The 18,397-nt window shown below is 47.3% G+C and overlaps 1 protein-coding gene across 2 annotated transcripts in view; it reads left to right on the forward strand.

The window, feature by feature from the left end:
- The window catches only part of cdkal1 (CDK5 regulatory subunit associated protein 1-like 1), a 267,508-nt gene that overhangs the window by 42,657 nt on the left and 206,454 nt on the right, over positions 1 to 18,397 (forward strand). For both annotated transcript variants that reach the window (XM_042106955.1, XM_042106956.1), the window contains exon 4: positions 4,220 to 4,304. In XM_042106955.1, the coding sequence (XP_041962889.1) occupies positions 4,220 to 4,304 (85 nt within the window). The remainder of the gene's footprint in view (positions 1 to 4,219; positions 4,305 to 18,397) is intronic.

The raw sequence follows: 18,397 nt of genomic DNA on the forward strand, positions 1-18,397 counted from the left end.
CCCACAGTCTCAGCCTCTGCTGTTGTTGTTTGGGTGTCTCGGTGGGAAGAGGAGCGCTCTGCTCTGCACTCACAGACCTGCTGCTGATGCTGCTCTCGTCCCACAAACGGAAAGTTTGACCCCAATTTTGGTCTCTCTGTCAGGACACATCGTCCCCCGCCTGGCTCACCACTGACCTTCTTTGGGTTGCACACCACCCCTGTGTGTGTGTGTGTGTGTCTGTGTGTGTGTGTGTGTCTGTCTGTGTGTGTGTGTGTGTGTGTTTGTGCAACTGAGAGACTCTGGCTGGGTCTGGATGGGATGGGGGGGCTTTATGTAACTCTTGTTTATGCCCCACTGTCTGGACTGGCTGGCTGGAGGAGTGGGTAGCGTGCCAGACTCCGAGCAGACGCTCCTGCTCTGGGGTCTTTGGGTTTGTGTGTGTGTGTGTGTGTGTGTGTGTGGTTTAAGTGAAGAGATGAGGGCAGACAGGCTAGAGGTGGCTGATATAGTAGACTACCGCTAATGTTGATGAACTGTGCACCTGGCCCAAGCCTGTGGATGGAGAAGGAGAGAGGGATGTGAGATGTGAGAGAGAGGGGGGTGGAGTGGTGGAGAGGGGGGGGGGGGGGGGGGGTCAGGCCGGTGAAGAGGGAGGGTAGGAGCGTAATGACTCCACTACTGCTGCTGAACCTGCTGGATGGAGGCACAGAGGATGAGAGAGAGAGAGAGAGAGAGTAGAGAGAGGAGCTGGGGATGAGACAGAAAGAGGGATACAGAGGATGTAGGGGAGAATGAGAATGACAGGGAAGAATGCCACAGATTGTGCGTGTGTGTGTATCTAAGTATAGTGGGACATACTCTTTGCTCTAGTTCATATAGGAGGTTCTGTGTGTGTGTGTCGTCTCATCATGTCTACCCTCCTTAGGGGCATAGCTAACTGGAATAGTCATATCTCACTTGAACTGCTGAACTGTCACATACACACCTTCCAAAAGCCCTCGACACACATCATTGGAGCAGAGCACTGTCTTTTGTGCTTGGGTCCATCAAGGCAGTTGCGCGCACACACACACTCTCACACACACTCACACACACAATTCTCACACACACACACAATACACACAATTGTTTGTCACACACACACACACACACACACACACACACACACACACACACACACACACACACACACTCCCACTCCCACTCCCACTCCCACAGATTTCCCACTTATTTGAGGAAATGCAAGTGGTCCAATATGCCTGTGTGATGACTAAACCCACCCCTCGCAAAAAATGTCTGTAAATTCCTCAGAATAGACTTGTATTTCCTTAATGGGCTATTTTTGTCTGTTAGTGTGTCCGTCATTCTAATGGATTGCTATTTAAATACACACTGACACGTTTTGGTGGAGAACTCAACAAAACAAAATGTGTTAATCAGTTACCTACAGTCTTGTTTTTGCCCCTTCAGTCTGAAGTTGTGTGTGTGTGTGTGTGTGTGTGTGTGGTGCATTTGCGTGCGTGTGAGTGCATGTGCTGGAATTCAGGCATGGACGGGGCCGTTTAAGGTTTGAAAATAGATAATTATGTACAACTGCCTCGGAAATTCCTGATCGCTTCAGGTATATTTACGTTTTCCTTGCTTTAAATTCTGTGGTTAGTCAGTCAGTGCCCAGGACTGAGGTGTGATGGTTCATTAAGGAAGCTAGTTATTTTCCCATTTACTGTTCCACTGACCTGTGATCCTAGTCTCTTCCCAGCTCAAAGAAGGTTTGGGGTTTTCTCTTCGTCCCCTTGGAATTATGAGGTTCTATCTGCATTCTGAGTAGTTCAGTGATATTGAGCTTCAAAGTTTTAGAATTCCATAGAGTTATACTGATAAGTGGAGCAAACCTCTTTAGATATTCACCTCACCTCACCTAATGAAGTTCAAAAAATAAGAATAGGGGACGACTTGTCTGACCACTTTTGGTGACCACTTCTGGTCTCCCTGCTGTAAAATGCCTGTGTGTGAGAGCTGGAATTCAGTGATTCAGTTGGGATGGAGGACTCACCTCCTGTGTGCTTGACCCTGGGCCATGTTTTCATATGTGAGACTTTGCATAATGACCCAGCTCTGACGTGTGAGGTGTGTGGTGTGTGTCCTGCAGATGGGTTTAACTGAGGGGAAAATTGAGATGTCCAGTAAGACCAGAGAACCCAGGTCAGCACGGTGTGAAAGATTTGTCATGATGGCTGACGAGAGAGAGAGAGAGAGAGAGAGAGAGAGAAACAGAGAAAAGAAATGAATGTGTGTGGTTGGGGAATGGGGATCATGTTATGAGACTCGGGCTCATACCCTTTTCCCCTTGGGTCTAACCGTAGAGTCCCATCTCCTATCCAAAGAGTTTTGGAAGGATTATTCTAGAAACACTCCGTCCATACAGTCCAGCACAACTCCTCAGTCCTGTGTGTGTGAAAAAGAGAAAGAAAACCAGCCAAGTTGTGTGTTACAGCCAGAGGACACAGCTGATGCCACATTGGCAGACACGCCTGCTGCCTGCCCCCCCCCCCCCCCCGCCCGCACGCTCGGAGGAAACGTGTGTATTCCTGCGCGACCCACTCCCACTGGCCAGTCTGCAATTTCACATCAGGCTTGCAGGGTTGAGTAACGTCCTCAGTGGACACTTTCCACCACCCCTTGGATTCCCTCCAGTGGTTCTCAGAAATGGGGGATTTTGGCTTTGCCATAACATTGCCTGTGTTCTTGGTTTGGGCGCTGTTTTGAATTTGCACTTTGGGTTGCAAATTTGGAGGTGTGTGTGTGTGGGGTGGAATTTAGTGGCTGTCTGGGCGATCAGAAAACCGACCTTGTGCTGTTGTTGTGCACATTTGGTGATGTCTGGCTGATGTTGTGCAAATTCGGTGAATTTTTGGCAAATTCCCCTTGCTCAGAGATGGGTGGATGTTTTGAGGGGCTGATGTTCCTCCTGGTGGCGTTCAGGGCTGGGGTTATCTGACTAATGTTCCCAGGGAAGATCCTCCTCAGCAGGAACTGCTTGTTCCCTAAAGCTGCCAAAGTTTACTGTGCTGACCTTCATCTTCGCTGGGACAGGAAAGAGAGTGTGTGTGTGTGTGTGTGTGTGTGTGTGTGTGTGTGTGTGTGTGTAAGAGAGAGAGAGAGAGTGTTTGTGTGTGTGTTCCTGTTGTGCTGGGTCTTTTGCTCGGCTGTTGACTCACAGGATCTGAGTGTTCTCTTTCCCAGAATGCACTGGCATGGTGTGGCGCAGTCCAGCAAGTTTACGACACTAGCAGTGCGACTGCTGGTTACCTCTGGTCAAGTTAACGAGGGGTTCATGAGCCACTGCTGGATGTTGTGGACACTTTAATAATGGGGCTGATTCACTGCTCACTTCCGTCCTGTGTATGTGTGTGTGTGTAAGTGTAACTATAGCTTGCATGTGCTGATGCTTGTGCATCATGCTTCCCTTGCTCTCACACATTGCCCTCTCTCACACACACACACACCCCGTAAACACTTTGACTCAGGGTGCCTTCCTGTCAGTGATGTTTCTGTTTCCTTGGCTCCTCAGCTTTTCCAGTAAGTTTTTTAGCAGCTTTTCTCACACTCTGTGTGTGTTAGTCACACACACACACACACACACACACACACACACACACACCCATGCTCTCCCATATAGCCCAGCCCTACCATACAAAAATGTAGTCAGCCTTGTCTCTGCGTATACTCAATGAATGTGTGCTGTACATATGATTATGTATATGTGTGTGATCGTGTGTGTTTGTGTGTGTGTGTGTGTGTGTTGGCTTGTGAATGCTTGACTGAGGCTGTGTTATTGATAGGATGTGAAATATCTGGTTCAGTGCCGTAGACAGAGCAGGAGCCTGCAGTACACTTATGTTCCTCTGTGTGTGTGTGTGTGTGTGTGTGTGTTACTCAGTGTGACAATTCTGTATGGAGCTGTGGCTTTTCCTCAGAGGCCTGGTGTCTGGTGTACTGTTGCATCATGCTGAAGCAGTCTGTTTGGACGCACCCTCGCACACACACACACACACACACACACACGCACACGCACACGCACACGCACACGCACACATACCACACCACAAAATAACAAACATCAATGAATAATAGAAATGATTTATATGATTATAAACATGGCTTTCCTTGCCTTCTTCCCATCTTTCCCATCTTTCCACTCTTTTTATTTGTCTTTCTCTCTTTCTCTCTCTCCCAGATGACCCTGCGGAGGCCGACCTGTGGCTGTTGAACAGCTGCACTGTAAAGAACCCTGCCGAGGACCACTTCAGGAACTCTATCAAGTAAGAGGCCCAGCCTTGTGATGAGACGTCTCCTGAGTGTGGTGTGCACAGATGTTCTAAGTGCTCATCAGAACGGAACAAAACATCTTCAATGATGCTGATGTTTAGATGACAAGGTTTCAGATGTAACAGGCACCCCCCCTCCCACACATTCACACACACACACGTCAACATCATTTCACAGCTGTCATGGAATTTTCTTAGCAGTGCTGTTCAGCAGCCTCTAAGTAGTAGTTTGAGAAATTGTTACTATATTGTAATTCCCCAACATTCATGCAACATGAGTGGACCGCTGGTCTTTTGCTCAACAGACTCCTTTACTGGACTTGACATACTAATGCAGGTCGTGTAGAGGACAGTGCTTGACCGTCTGAAAGGGGATGAAGTATTGATGAGGTAGTGAAGGGGTGTAGCACAGAAATGACACACAGGCGCACATGAAGGCAAATTGACAGCTCTGCTCTGAGTAAACAACAAGTCAAACAAACAAACCTTACCCGGCCTCTCTGAGATCGTCGTGTAGCTTGTATGTTTACATTTGTGTGTGTGGGTATGTGTTTGTTTCTCTGTGTGGGTTCTCTCTCTCTCTCTGGCCCTCTCTCCCTGTGTGTGTGTGAGTGAGTGTGCAGTTGTGTGTGTCTCTCTCTGAGTGTGTGTGTGTACGGATATAGACTGATGAGATCAGGTTGTCTTGTCATTCTGTAGTTATCTCCCTAATTACCTTGGTGCAGTCCAAGCCAATCGTGGCCCTCTCCTCTGATCCCGGGACGGTTTCCCAGCATGCTCGGACAGAAGCCGTTAACGTACTCGTCTTCATGACCTCACAGCAGCCCCTTGGCCTACACGTATGGAATAATGATGGTCTGTCTGTGTAAGCATGTCTTCACATGTGCGTTGTGTGTGTGGGACGTCTCTTGCGATACGCGTTGTGTAGGCAGCATATAATGATGTGTTTATGGAGACATATTTTGTGAGGTGCGCTGCCTTGACATATATATTTTGTGACGTGTTTTCTGTACATTGGTTGTGTAACGATGCATACGGACGTGATGTGCTCCGTGCCTAAATTTGACCTAATGCGTTTTGTTGTAGGAACACACACACACACTTCGTGCCTAAATTTGACCTAATGCATTTTGTTGTAGGAACACACACACACACACACACACACACACATTCCGTGCCTACATTTGACCTAATGCGTTCTGTTGTAGGCATGTCTAGTGCTAGAGCCATGCTGGGCTGTATGGGCGTGCGTAATGGTGCGTTTTGTGTTGATGCTGTTTAATAAGCCACTGTGTGATTGGGCTGAGTGCCGGGTTTGTGGGGGTCTGTAATGGTGTGTGTACTCAGCTGATTGTAAAAGCGAACTGACAGAAGTAATCCCATACTGCAGAAGTGTAGGGACAAGAAGAGACATGGCAACGCGCACACACACACACAGATACACACAGACACACTCAGGATGGCCCTGCTGCTGTCTGAGACTGCTTCTGTGTAGAGCCTTGTTTCCATAGAGAAAATATGAAAGTAGAAAGTAAAGAAAATGGTATGTTTTGTTTTGCTCACTTGTTTGATTTAGCCCCATTTTCTCCTCCCCCTCTCCTCTCCTCCCCCGCTCCTCTCCTCCCTCTCCTCTCCTCCCTCTCCTCTCTTAACTCTATCTCTCCTCTGCCTCTGCCTCTCCTCCCCCTCTCCTCTCCTCCCCCGCTCCTCTCCTCCCTCTCCTCTCTTAACTCTATCTCTCCTCTGCCTCTGCCTCTCCTCCCCCTCTCCTCTCCTCCCTCTCTTTGTCTCTCTATCCCTTTTTCTCTGTCTCTCTCTCTCTCTCTCTCTCTCTCATTCCTCTGAGGTTGCTGTATAGCTGCTATTGGTAGATTTGATTCCTCTCGCTGATTCTCAACAGAGTAATTTGATTACTCCACAGATCAAAACTAACACACACACACAGCTCCCATGTAAATTGGGCTCGGGTTTGGGACAGCCCTCCATCGTGTACACACACACACACACACACACACACACACACACACACACACGCCTATTCCTCTGTGCCCTGAAACATTCATGTATTTCCATAAAAACTGCCAGATTAAAAGGAATGGCTGCTTTGCATTTTGATTATTTTTTTCCAGCATTGGTGATGTGTGCGTGTGTGTGTGTGTGTGTGTGTGTGTGTGTGTGTGTGTGTGTGCGCGTGCTTGTGCTGTGCTTATTATTATGGTTTTGCAACGCCCCTGCCTGACCCTGCTACTGCTGTTTATTCGTTTTTCCAGTGGATGAATGAAATGCACACACGCATATATCTATAAATTACAGGAACGTCTGTCTGTCTGTGTGTGTGTTTGTGTTATTCACATATCTGTCGAACCATTTGTCCGATTGATTTCAAACATGGCAGGTGACTTGCTACGGGCTAAGTGCAGTGCTAAGTTTGACGTTGTTAGAATAAGAAATATATTGTTAAATATATCGGTATAAGAAGCACGCACACTGGCTTTTGCCGCTCTAGTCACTGGCCACTCCCCCCCCCCCCCCCCCCCACACACACACACACACACACACACACACACACACACACACACACACACACAACACAGCGCAGGACCAGGGACAGAGCGGATAGAAGCGGAGCTTTGGCAGCCCTGAATCATGCACGGCAGGGGTAGTCAAGATGCAAAAGGTTTGGATGATTATCATATCAACAATAAAGAATGCCTTTGTATATGCCTCTTGCATAAAATGATTCCTCGGATTTTGCAACAACACGCCAACAGACACGGGTAGGCTATGCAGTGCTATGCAAAAACCACATCAAAAATTATGTTCAATAAACTGACACTTCGAATAGCCCAGGCTACTTTGGACAGACTTGTAAACAATCAACAATTCTGACTGCAACGTCCCAAATTGAAAAGAGCGATAATGGTCCCGAATTTAAGGACGTTTCAGAATGCCACACATGCAAAACATAACCAGCTACAGACAACGAGTGGCAGACAGAGGGAGATGTCATTTATAAGCTACCAGACATTGTTTTTGAGTCACATTGTTGCAAATTTCATAATGATGCATCATTCCACAAATGGTTTGTCTTCTCTATCATCAAGTTATTCAATAGGCTAAACATATAGCCTTGACTCAAAATAGCTGTCAGGCTTGTCATTTTGAAATGTCACATGCAGCCATGCTTAAATTCTGCTCCCTACACATTTTATTATGACGTATTATAATATAATAGTATGACTTATTTGTTATTTATTTTTTTAATGTTCTATGTAGGCTGTTTTTAGCGTTTGAATGTTGCTATGACATCAAAATAGCCCCACATCATCACTTACCCTTCACCATACCTAGAGATTGGCATGGTTTTATTTCAGTTAGCCTAATAGCTGGTTTGATTTGCATTGGCTCAGACATGGTACGGGCGCTGTATTTTAAGGAAGAACATTTATTTTTTAGCTTAAGGCATTAAGATCAATTTCCAAAAGGTGTTTTTTTTTTTATTGCTCTTTTTAGTCAACTTAAGCATGGGTTCATAAACTTATGAGCTCAACTGTACACAAATGCAAACAGATATGCAAACACACATCCTACAGGCTACAGGACCAGAAGTCTTTAAGCCTGTGTGTGTGTGTGTGTGTGTGTGTGTGTGTGTGTGTGTGTGTGTGTGTATATCCGGTGTTCTACGCCTATCTTCTCTCCTCTTCTCTGTTTCTGAGTTGTGATTGGCCCAAAGAGTTTCAGTGTCTGACCTTGTTCAGGCTTTCCAGAAACTCTGGAACAACTTCTTCTTTATCAGGAGTTAAATAAAGCAACAGCAACACACACCCACCCCCCCCCCCCCACACACACACACACACACAGTCTTTCTCTCTCCTCCTTTCTCTTGGTTACTCACACACAGTCAGACACACACACACGGACACACTTCCAGTAAAAGATTCTGAGTTGAGATGATTCTAGTCACGGCTGATATGGTGTTTTCTCTCCGTCTCCGTGGCGATTGGGCTAATCTGTGCCATTGTCTCGGAGCCCCTGGAGGACAAACGGACTTGCACACTCAGCGCCTGCAGCTCGCTTAATCCTAATGAATATGCAAATCACCTCCATTTGACTGAAATTTGGAAATATGAGTGATGGGTGTGTGTGTGTGTGTCTCTGTCTCTCTCGCTCTCTCTCTCTTTCTTTTTTTTCTCTCGCTCTCTCTCTTTCTCTTTCTCTCTCTTTCTCACACATAGGACAGTTCTGTGCTGTGTAAGAGATTTTTGAAATAATGGTTTTCATAGAAAAAGACCATTCAATTAATGTGCTCTGTATACTGTGTTGTGTGTTCCAGGTACACCTGCACCCCCTGCCACCTCCCCAGACAGACACACACACACACACACACACACACGTACACTCACACGTACACTCACACGTACACTCACACGTACACTCACACGTACACTCACACGTACACTCACACACACACGTACACACACACACACACATGTACACTCACACACACACACACACACTTTTATGTTACATATGCCTTGCTTGTTTATTATTCAAAGCCATAAGTCTTGTGTATGTGTTCCTGTGTGTGTGTGTTTGTGTCTGTCTGATTGTGTGTGTGGGTGTCTGTGTGTGTATGTGCCTGTCTGTCTGTCTGTGTGTGTGTGTATGTGTGTGTGTTTGTGTATTCCTCTGTGTGTCTGCCTGTCTGTCTGTCTGTCTGTTTGTCTGTGATTGTGTGTGTGTGTGTGTGTGTGTGTGCCTGTCTGTGTGTGTGTGTGCGCGTGTGTGAGAGGGAGGGTGGCCGTGGCGCTTGGCACCCCATTGCAGTGCCAGTCATCTCTCAGTCTCATGCCTAGTCACATGCTCTCTCCACTGGTACAGCTGTCGCCACCCAGACCCTGTCCACCCTCACACACACACCCAGTGCCCACCACTGTGTCCAGTAGCTGGTGCACACACACACACACGCGCTCCGCCAGAGCCGAATCTCAAAAGGCCCCCTGTCGGAGCGGGTGGACAGAAGAGTGTGAAGAGCATGCAAAGAGTGTTTGTAAAAAGTGTTGACCGCTTGTTCAGTGGACTGGGTTAGCCTGGCTAGCGCCACCACTTCTCAATGAGACGTGGTCTGGGAACCAAACGTTCATTTTCTCGTATTTGAAAAAAAAATGCCCAGATCCGTTTATTGGGTGCCACGGATGTCTATCAAATGCGTCTGTGCATAGCTCATCATCGTCTTGCTTTCCCCCCTGTTCTGTGACTGGTTCCCTATCTCAGGCGAAAATTTGCTCCATGGCCTCCAGTGAATCAAATCGCGCGCAAGGCAGCATGGGAACACCCAGGCTAGGACTGGGTAGAAATGGATCGGAATTGGTGAAAAACACCTGTGACTAGATGGAGGGCAGCTGCGAACGGAGCAAAGGGTGGACCGAAGAGAGGGACGCAAGGATGGAGGTTGTGGAGGGTGTAGCACGCTAATGATTTAGCAAATCACATCATTCACATAATAAAGACAATATGAATACTTATGGGAACACGGACACACACACACACACACACACACACACACACACACACAGAGACAGAGAGACCACTGTTGATGATCGGCTGCAGTCTCTCTTGGCTATGGAGACGCAAATCATGGGACGTTTGTCTCAGGTAGTCGCACCACAGACAGCCCCAAAACCCCTAATCCTGTCAAGACTGCATGGCACACCCATTGTACTGTCACAATCAGAGAGAGAGGGATGGAGAGAGAGAGAGAGATGGAGAGAGAGCGGGAGGGCGTGAGAAGATGGAAGGATGGAGAGAGGGAGAAGAATGGAGACTGATTGAGAGCCAAGTGTCAGAGGGAGATTGAGAGAAGAGGAGTTCTCAATGAGAGTGAGAGATGGAATGAGTGGACAGCACTGACAGTTAATGATGGAGAAGGAGACCCTCCAAGATCAGCACTCAGCCAGAACTGTGTGTGTGTGTGTGTGTGTGTGGAGCCAGACTGTCCATATGTGCTGACTCATGGTGCCGACCCCACATGTAGTCTGTGACGTTATTGCAAACAGACTTAGGCAGATGTCCTATTGCTTGCCATGGTCCAGCAGCAGAACAGCTGGAGTGCCAGCGTCACACACACTAGCGTCACACACACACACACACACACACTAGCGTCACACACACACACACACACACACTAGCGTCACACACACACTAGCGTCACACACACACACAGACTAGCGTCACACACGTTGAGCCTTGAACTTGAATTGGAAATGGCCATGCAGCACAGTTGGAGTCTAGTCACTTTAAAACATGCAGTTCTCTGAGGGACAGAGCCTGACCACATCAGAGTCACAAAAGGACCACATCTAGACTGAGTGATTGCAATGGGAAACGGTTGTTGCTGTGTGTGTGTGTGTGTCACTATGTGCAGCTCTGTGTGGTCCATGTTGCCATTCCAAGCCCTGTCTGTAGATGGTGGTGTGTGTCCCCGTCCAACACACATGTGCACTCACTCACACACTTACTCACACACACACACACTATATATTTTATGTATATATATTTTATGTATATAATGCAGGCAGGGGCATAATGAATGTCCACTATAACCTATAACAGTAGCATGTATATAATGCAGGTGTAGGCATACTGTACACACTTACAGTAGAGATACCTGCATTGGGGCACTGTGGCCCACTGGTTAGCGCTTCGGACTTGTAACCGGAGGGTTGCCGGTTCGAACCCCGACCAGTAGGAAGCGGCTGAAGTGCCCTTGAGCAAGGCACCTAACCCCTCACTGCTCCCCAGGCAGCTCACTGCGCCAGGATTAGTGTGTGCTTCACCTCACTGTGTACACTGTGTACTGTGTGTGTTTCACTAATTCAAGGATTGGGATAAATGCAGAGACCAAATTTCCCTCATGGGATCAAAAGAGTATGTATACGTATACGTATCACAGGGAGGGGTGGAGTCCTCTTCTGAAACAAGACACAGATACATGACCTTTCGCTTGACCTGGCATTGACCTCTGTTGTATGTTTGTTTTCCTAACAAGCAGGCCAGGCCACAGCAGCCAGGTCTCTCTCTCTCTCTCTCTCTCTCTCTCTCTCTCTCTCTCATCTCTCTCTCTCTCTCTCTCTCTCTCTCTCTCTCTCTCTCTCTCTCTCTCTCTCTCTCTCTCTCTCTCTCTCTCTCTCTCTCTCACACTCACACACACAGATACACACACACACACACTCAAAGCCATAAACATGCTCTCGCTATAGGTTGTAGGCCTGAGTCTATTGCAGGACATGAAACAATTAGGGTTATTTATGGTCGACTGCATTATGGAAGGCTATATGTAGCAAGCATTATTATAGAATTGCTCTATTGTAATGACCTTGTGTAGCTTATTAGCCCCTGTATATATACTGTGTGTGTGTGTGTAGAGCGAGCGTAGTAGGACAGGCGTTTGTCTCTAATTGAGAACAGTGTGCAACTCCTTGGCCATTCCTGTCCTTGTTAGTTTGAATGATGAGCACTGCGCATGCTTAACAAATGCCAGCCCAACTGAATTCCAACTGCATTCCATTCCGTGTGTGTGTGTGTGTGTGTGTGTGTGTGTGTGTGTGTGTGTGTGTGTGTGTGTCTGTTTCTCTGTCTGTGCGCGTCTGTGTGCTTGTGTGTGTGTGTATATGTATTTGTGTGTGTGCTCAATAAGTCCCAAACTGAATTAGCATGTGTTAGCTTGTTGTGTTAATATTTATGAACCTGTCTGAAGCGGTTGGAGTTAATTGATAACGTAGCTGAGGAACAGAGCATGAATAAACCTCTGGATCCCAGCCAGCACCGCCCAATGGCTATGAGACTGTTCATACATGCAGCATGCGCACACACACACACTCACACACACACACACACACTCACACACACACACACGCGCATGTGCACACACACACTCACACTTACACAAACATACAGTTATAGAGTCTCTCTCTCACAGTCATGTCCTTTTACACACACACACACACACACACACACACATACACACGAACACCAACACGCATACATGAACACACATAGAGTCTCTCACTGTCATGTCCTTTTACACACACACACACACACACACACACACACACACACACACATACACACATACATACATACATACATACATGCATGCATGCATAATAATTCAAAGAAAAGAAATGGCATAAAACATAGATGCCCATGTATCCTGGATAAACTTCCTTATTGGAAAATGGAAAATTAGTAAATCCTCATGGCTAACAATTCTCTTCAGAGACAAGCTTGCTAAGAGGTTGAGTCTGAGCTGTAGATGAAAAGTTAGTCTGTGGTCTTGACGTGGCACCTGCTTATGAAGAAGTCTAACTGACTAGCCACAGGGAACCACACTTCTGATAGGACAGGGAATTTACAATGGTAAAAGGTGGTCTCAGGGTCTCTCTACAGATGAGTAGGCATTAGTGCATGAGTATGAGAGAGAGTATGTGTGTGTGTGTGTGAGGTAAGTAGGAGAGATATAATGTGTGTGTAGGGTGAGAGAATGTGTGTGTGTGTGAGAGAGAGAGAGAAATAGTGTGTGACAGAGAGAGATGGAGAGATATAATGGATGTGTGAGAGAGAGATATAATGGATGTGAGCGAGAGAGAGTGAGGAAGAGAAATAATGGGTGTGTGTGTGTATCAGTGTACAGGTCACATTATTTAATGTTCTCACTGTGCACATGAAGGACAGCTGGGAGACCGTGTCCAGGCCAGGGGGTCCCGTCCTCTGAATCGCCCCTTTGAAAGGACACAAAGCTGGGCTGGGCAGGGAAGACAGCTGGCCTGCCCGTGGACCTACCTCCTCTGGGATTGTGTGTGTGTGAGCGAGTGTGTGTGTGTCTGTGGTTGGTATTGGCTCTTCACCTGGAGCAGGGATGATATTTCTACCATTCAGATGTGTGTGTGTGTGTGTGTGTGGATGGAAATTCCGATTCCATGTGCCAACATGGGCTGCTGTCTCCCATGGTGATGCTTGCAGGTCTGGCGTATTTCATAATAGGTGACTGTCAAGGATTTGTGTGTGTGTGTGTGTGTGTGTGTGTGTGTGTGTGTGTGTGTGTGTGTGTGTCTGCATGTGTCCTTATGCTCCCTCAGGCCTTTTTACGAGCTCCAGCTGATCATAGCTACTCTAGGCAGGGTGTCAGCTTGTGTGCTGCAGTAGCTGGATGTGTGTGTGTGTGTGTGTTGAAGAGCGAGCTCGTTGGTTTATCTGTTCTGTAAGTGAGGCATGCCAGGAGCAGCCTGTTGTGCAGGTCTTAATGAGCCCAGCGATGAGGTGCTGCTGGGCCTGGGCTTGTCAACAGTGATGCATTTGAGAGAAAAGCTCCAGTCCCCTCCTGTTTCTGCTGCTACCAACCCTAAGGTGTGTGTGTGTGTGTGTGCTTATTTGTTGTAAATGTGTGGATGCGAAATATGGAAGCATTGGGTTGTGTGGTTGTGCTTGAACATATTGGTGTTGTGTGTGTGTGTGTGTGTGTGTGTGTGTGTGTGTGTGTCATCAAGAAGGTATAACATTTGTGAATAAATTGTGTGTGTGTTGACGGGCTGTCCATTGGCAGTGAGGCAGCAGTGTGAGTCCCCCCCCCACACACACACACACAGCACTGCTCCACTCTGCTCCTTCTCGATAACCAGCTGCCCTAACTTCAGCAGCTCCCCTTACACACACACACACACACACATATACACACACACACACACACACACTGGAGATACAAACAAAACCCTAGTGAGTCATGCTCACTATAGCACACACAGAGGAGTGTGGAAGGCCCTTCAGATAGACACAGAGGGTGTAACATCAGCCCCTTTTGTTGCCCAAATGCCAGGTGCCCACTCAGAGACATTGCCTATACACAGCGCGTGCACACACACACACACAAACACACACACACACAGAGACATTGCCTATACACAGTGCGTGCGCACACACACACACACACACACACACAAACGTGCGGACAACACACACAGCTATAGTCTACCTTTTTCATGTGTCTGTCAGTTTCTCTCTCTCTTTCTTTCTTTCTTTCTTTCTTTCTGTCTTTCTGTCTTTATTTCTTTCTTTATTTCTTTCTTTCTCCCCCCCCCCTCCCCCCCGTCATTGCCCAGCAGTGACAGGCGCTTGTGGCTGGGTGGGCAGATTGGAGTTGATCAGCTGTGCTCTCCTCGTGCTTGTGCTCATGGGCAGAGAGGGAGAGGAGAGATGCGATGGGAAGGGAAGGCCGTCTATAGGATGACATGCATATGATGAGGGAGCAACTTACACAATTTGACACAGAGGAACTTGTGACCTTTAACCATCTGTGGCTCCCCAGGCTCATGTCAAAGCACACTACATATACTGACACACACACACATACATCACACACTCTTCACCAAGGCACTCTCACATTCACTCTCTCCCTCTCTCCAACCCACACACACACACACACACACACACACACACACACACATATAAATGCATGTTTTATACATTCGACGCTCGTACAGTACATAGAGGAAGCGTAGGCATGCTTGCCTGAGGCATCCAGGGAGCTTTTTCCAGTGCACAGCACTCTTAATGGCAACGATGCTGGTGACCTGACCAGAGAAGAACGGAGTGAAGTGGAGGGAGATGAGTGGAGAAGTGCAGATGGCCAGAAAAGAAAGGAGTGAAGAGAAGGGGAAGAGTGGAGATGGAGATGGACGAGAGTAGGAGGACTAAAGGTTCAGGTGAAGTGCTTGCCCTGTGGCAGGTGTCACTCTTACTCTGGCGTGTTCGTCTTTAGTGCAGAGCCTGACCCAAATCACTCAGAACTACTCCAGGTGCACTCTGGGTACTTCACATAAGGCTTCAGGCTTCCACCTGCAGCTCCTTACCAGCAATAGGCATTAACATGATGAAGCACCTTCTTATCCAGACCTTAAAGAATCCAGAAAGAATGTAGACCTTCCAAAGTATTAGTATTGTTCATATGCTAATAGCCAACCTGAGGTGAGTTAGTGCCCTACACACATGTTGTAGTTGATGCCAAGAGTTAATCGACTTGGCCTCATTTCCAGTTTCTGCTATATGGGTGCAAATGAAACGAATAAGCCTGACCACACAGTGCCCAGAATACCAGCTGAGAGGTCTGTTGAACTACACATCATTAGCATACATCTCCCCTCACAGAACCAGGTCAGCTTCTGGAGTCTTCTCTCAGAGGCGTCTTTCCCCCCCGCTCACACTCCTGCTCATTTACGGGAAGGTCAAACAAGATATAAACAAGAAATATTAAAAGCTCGTTTAAAGGGGAGAAGACTGAAAGTGCATAATTTTGGTCGTTGCGGCGCCCAATTTGGCGGCTTGGGCGCGGTAGGGGGTGAGTTCTAGGAGGTTGTTTGGCGGCCCGCCGTCTAAGCGCTGCTCATTTGAATCTCACTACTTAATCCCCATAATTAGCCCTCCACCGCGCTAGCTCCCAGCATGCACTGCCGACGGCTCCGCACACTAACTCTGACACGCGCTCCACGCTCAAACTAACTCACACACGCTCTCGGTTACTCTCTCGCTCTCTGTTAAATACTCTCTCTCTCTCTCTCTCTCTCTCTCTCTCTCTCTCTCTCTCTCTCTCTCTCTCTCTCTCTCTCTCTCTCATACTCGCACTTTCTCTCTAACGTGTAAGGGTGTTGTGATCCCGATCAAACTGCACCCTAATTGGGCCTGCAATTAGTCAGCTCCCTCCCCTCTCCTCTCCTCTCCTCTCTTCTCTTCTCTTTCACCTCTCTTCTGTTCTCATCTCTCCTCCATGTACCTCTCTTCTCTTCTCTTCTCTTCTCTTCTCTCCTTAACTCTGCCTCTTTTTTTCCTGCCCTCTGATTTCTCACCTGGGCCTTTTAAGGGCCCTGTAACATCATGAAATGCAAATGTGTTTCATGTTCCCTTGGTGTGACAGATATGCAACACACACACAGATCAAAGACCTTGGGAGTGATGCCAATGGGTGCATTAGGTCACCTAGTTTACTCCAGTAAAATAATTGAGGCTCAGTCAGGGTCTCCCATGATAAATGTTAAACATATTTTTTTCCCCTAATTAAGTGTGACTATTAACGTGTTTGACCACAGTATCGGAACTCCCCCTATTACCGTCGGTCCCGTATTTCCTCCGTCTTGCTGTATGTGTCACTTAATATCCATTTCTATACAAACCAAGACGGCGGACTCCTAAAGAAACGCAACCACCAACACCACAGGTGTATCTAAATTAGCTATGTACCAAAAATGACATTTTACCGTGACTCGAAGAGCTGTATACAGTGTTGTAAGGCTGCGTGTACACAACCACTTGGAGCTCCAGTGGAATTTTAATTTCATGACGAGAATTCTCGGTCTAACCGTTCATGTGTCGTTGAAACGGCGTAAATAGGCGACCCATCAGGCCAGCACTATAACTCCGAGTGTGGTAAAAAAAATCGGATATTTCAGGCAGTAAATGCTCCTGTTAAGAACCAAACCAGATTTTGTTCAAATCTACACACCTATGGCTACTGAAAAATGTAAGGTTCATTTGAAGAATTTTGAAGTGTTAAAATACATTGTTGTTTTAGAATTTCTGAACAAAAGTAGTGATAATTGGGGGTGTTATGATAGTATGTACACGCTGCTTTAACGTGTGTATATGCACACCCAAGGCTTCATATATGTCCACTAGTGGATAGGTCCACTTCATATATGCCCACTAGCGTGTGTGTGTGTGTGTGTGTTTGTTTGATGTTTGGAGTTAATGCAAGGCCCCTGGCACACACAGAGATGGCAGAGCCATCACAACAGCTCCAGCTCCTCATGCTGACCTCCCCCAGCCACACATGCGGCCTCCTGTGGACATGTTTGCTCAGCAGAGAGAGAGAGAGAGCGAGCCAGAGAGAGACAGAGACAGAGAGAGAGAGAGCGAGCCAGAGAGAGACAGAGACAGAGAGAGAGAGAGAGAGACAGAGAGAGAGAGAGATGGAACGCGGTGCTGCGCGGCGTGGCACGGGGTGAGGGGTGGAGCGCGGAGCGGCTTGGTGAGGCTGTCGCCCTCCCGGTCTCCTCCGTCTGCTCTCATCCACTCTGCCGCCCCGTCTGCGAGCCGCTAGTCACAACACATCCCGCTGGAACTCCCTCACTGGCGCGCTGACCGCTGATCTGGATGACCTCAGGCACGGCCTGCAAGCAGCTCACACAGAGTGCCATGAATGAGTGGAGAAGTGCCATTCACTGTAGTGTTTGTGTATGAGTGTGTGTGTGCATGCATGCATGTGGGTGCTTGTTTGTACAGTTATCTCGAAGCTTTGGAATGTGCAGAACCATCTAAGCCTTCTATACAGAAATATCCTCGGCCCTTTCTCTTCTGATGCATTTTGTGTGTGTGTGATTTAGTGTATCGGCTCCCTGTGTAGTGAATAAGATCAGAATGTCATCACCTCCGACAATACCAGACCCTAGACCCATGAAGAAATAAGAGATTTGAGCTGTAGTCTTGTTTTGTTGTCTGTGAGGTTCTCAATGAGAGCTCCGTGACTTTCTTACCGAATGAACAAGACAGGAGGAGACGAGTTGTTCTGCTGTAAATGTGTTATACTCTATGTAGTATAATATGCATAACTGAGATTTACTAAATGAGCGCTCCAATCTTTAATGAAAGCAACGTCGCATCGAGGCTCAAAGCTGAAAGCTTTTTCTCGCTGTGTTCCGCTACAGAAGTAAAATAACAAAAGAGCCGGGAACGGCTTTCATCCAGGGGAGAAAAGAGGGAATATATATATAAAAAAAAAATCCATTGAACAAGTGTGGCCTGTGGAATCCGTCTTTATTAAAAATCATCTCTCCGGTCGTAAGCTCATCCTCGCTAATGTAATGAGCCTGGCCTTGGAACGGCCCTAATTGGTTGCTCTCCTCATCTGATGGCGAGGAAGAAATGGAATTTTTTATTCCATAAATTAATTCCTAGGCACAGTGACTGAATGGCAATTTAATTAGGCAGCTTGCTTTGTGCACCTCCAGCCCCCCCCCCCCCCCGTCTTTAAAGGGTGCTGTTTA

Source organism: Alosa sapidissima, chromosome 10 (genome assembly GCF_018492685.1).
Source record: "Alosa sapidissima isolate fAloSap1 chromosome 10, fAloSap1.pri, whole genome shotgun sequence".
NCBI classification, from domain to species: domain Eukaryota; kingdom Metazoa; phylum Chordata; class Actinopteri; order Clupeiformes; family Clupeidae; genus Alosa; species Alosa sapidissima.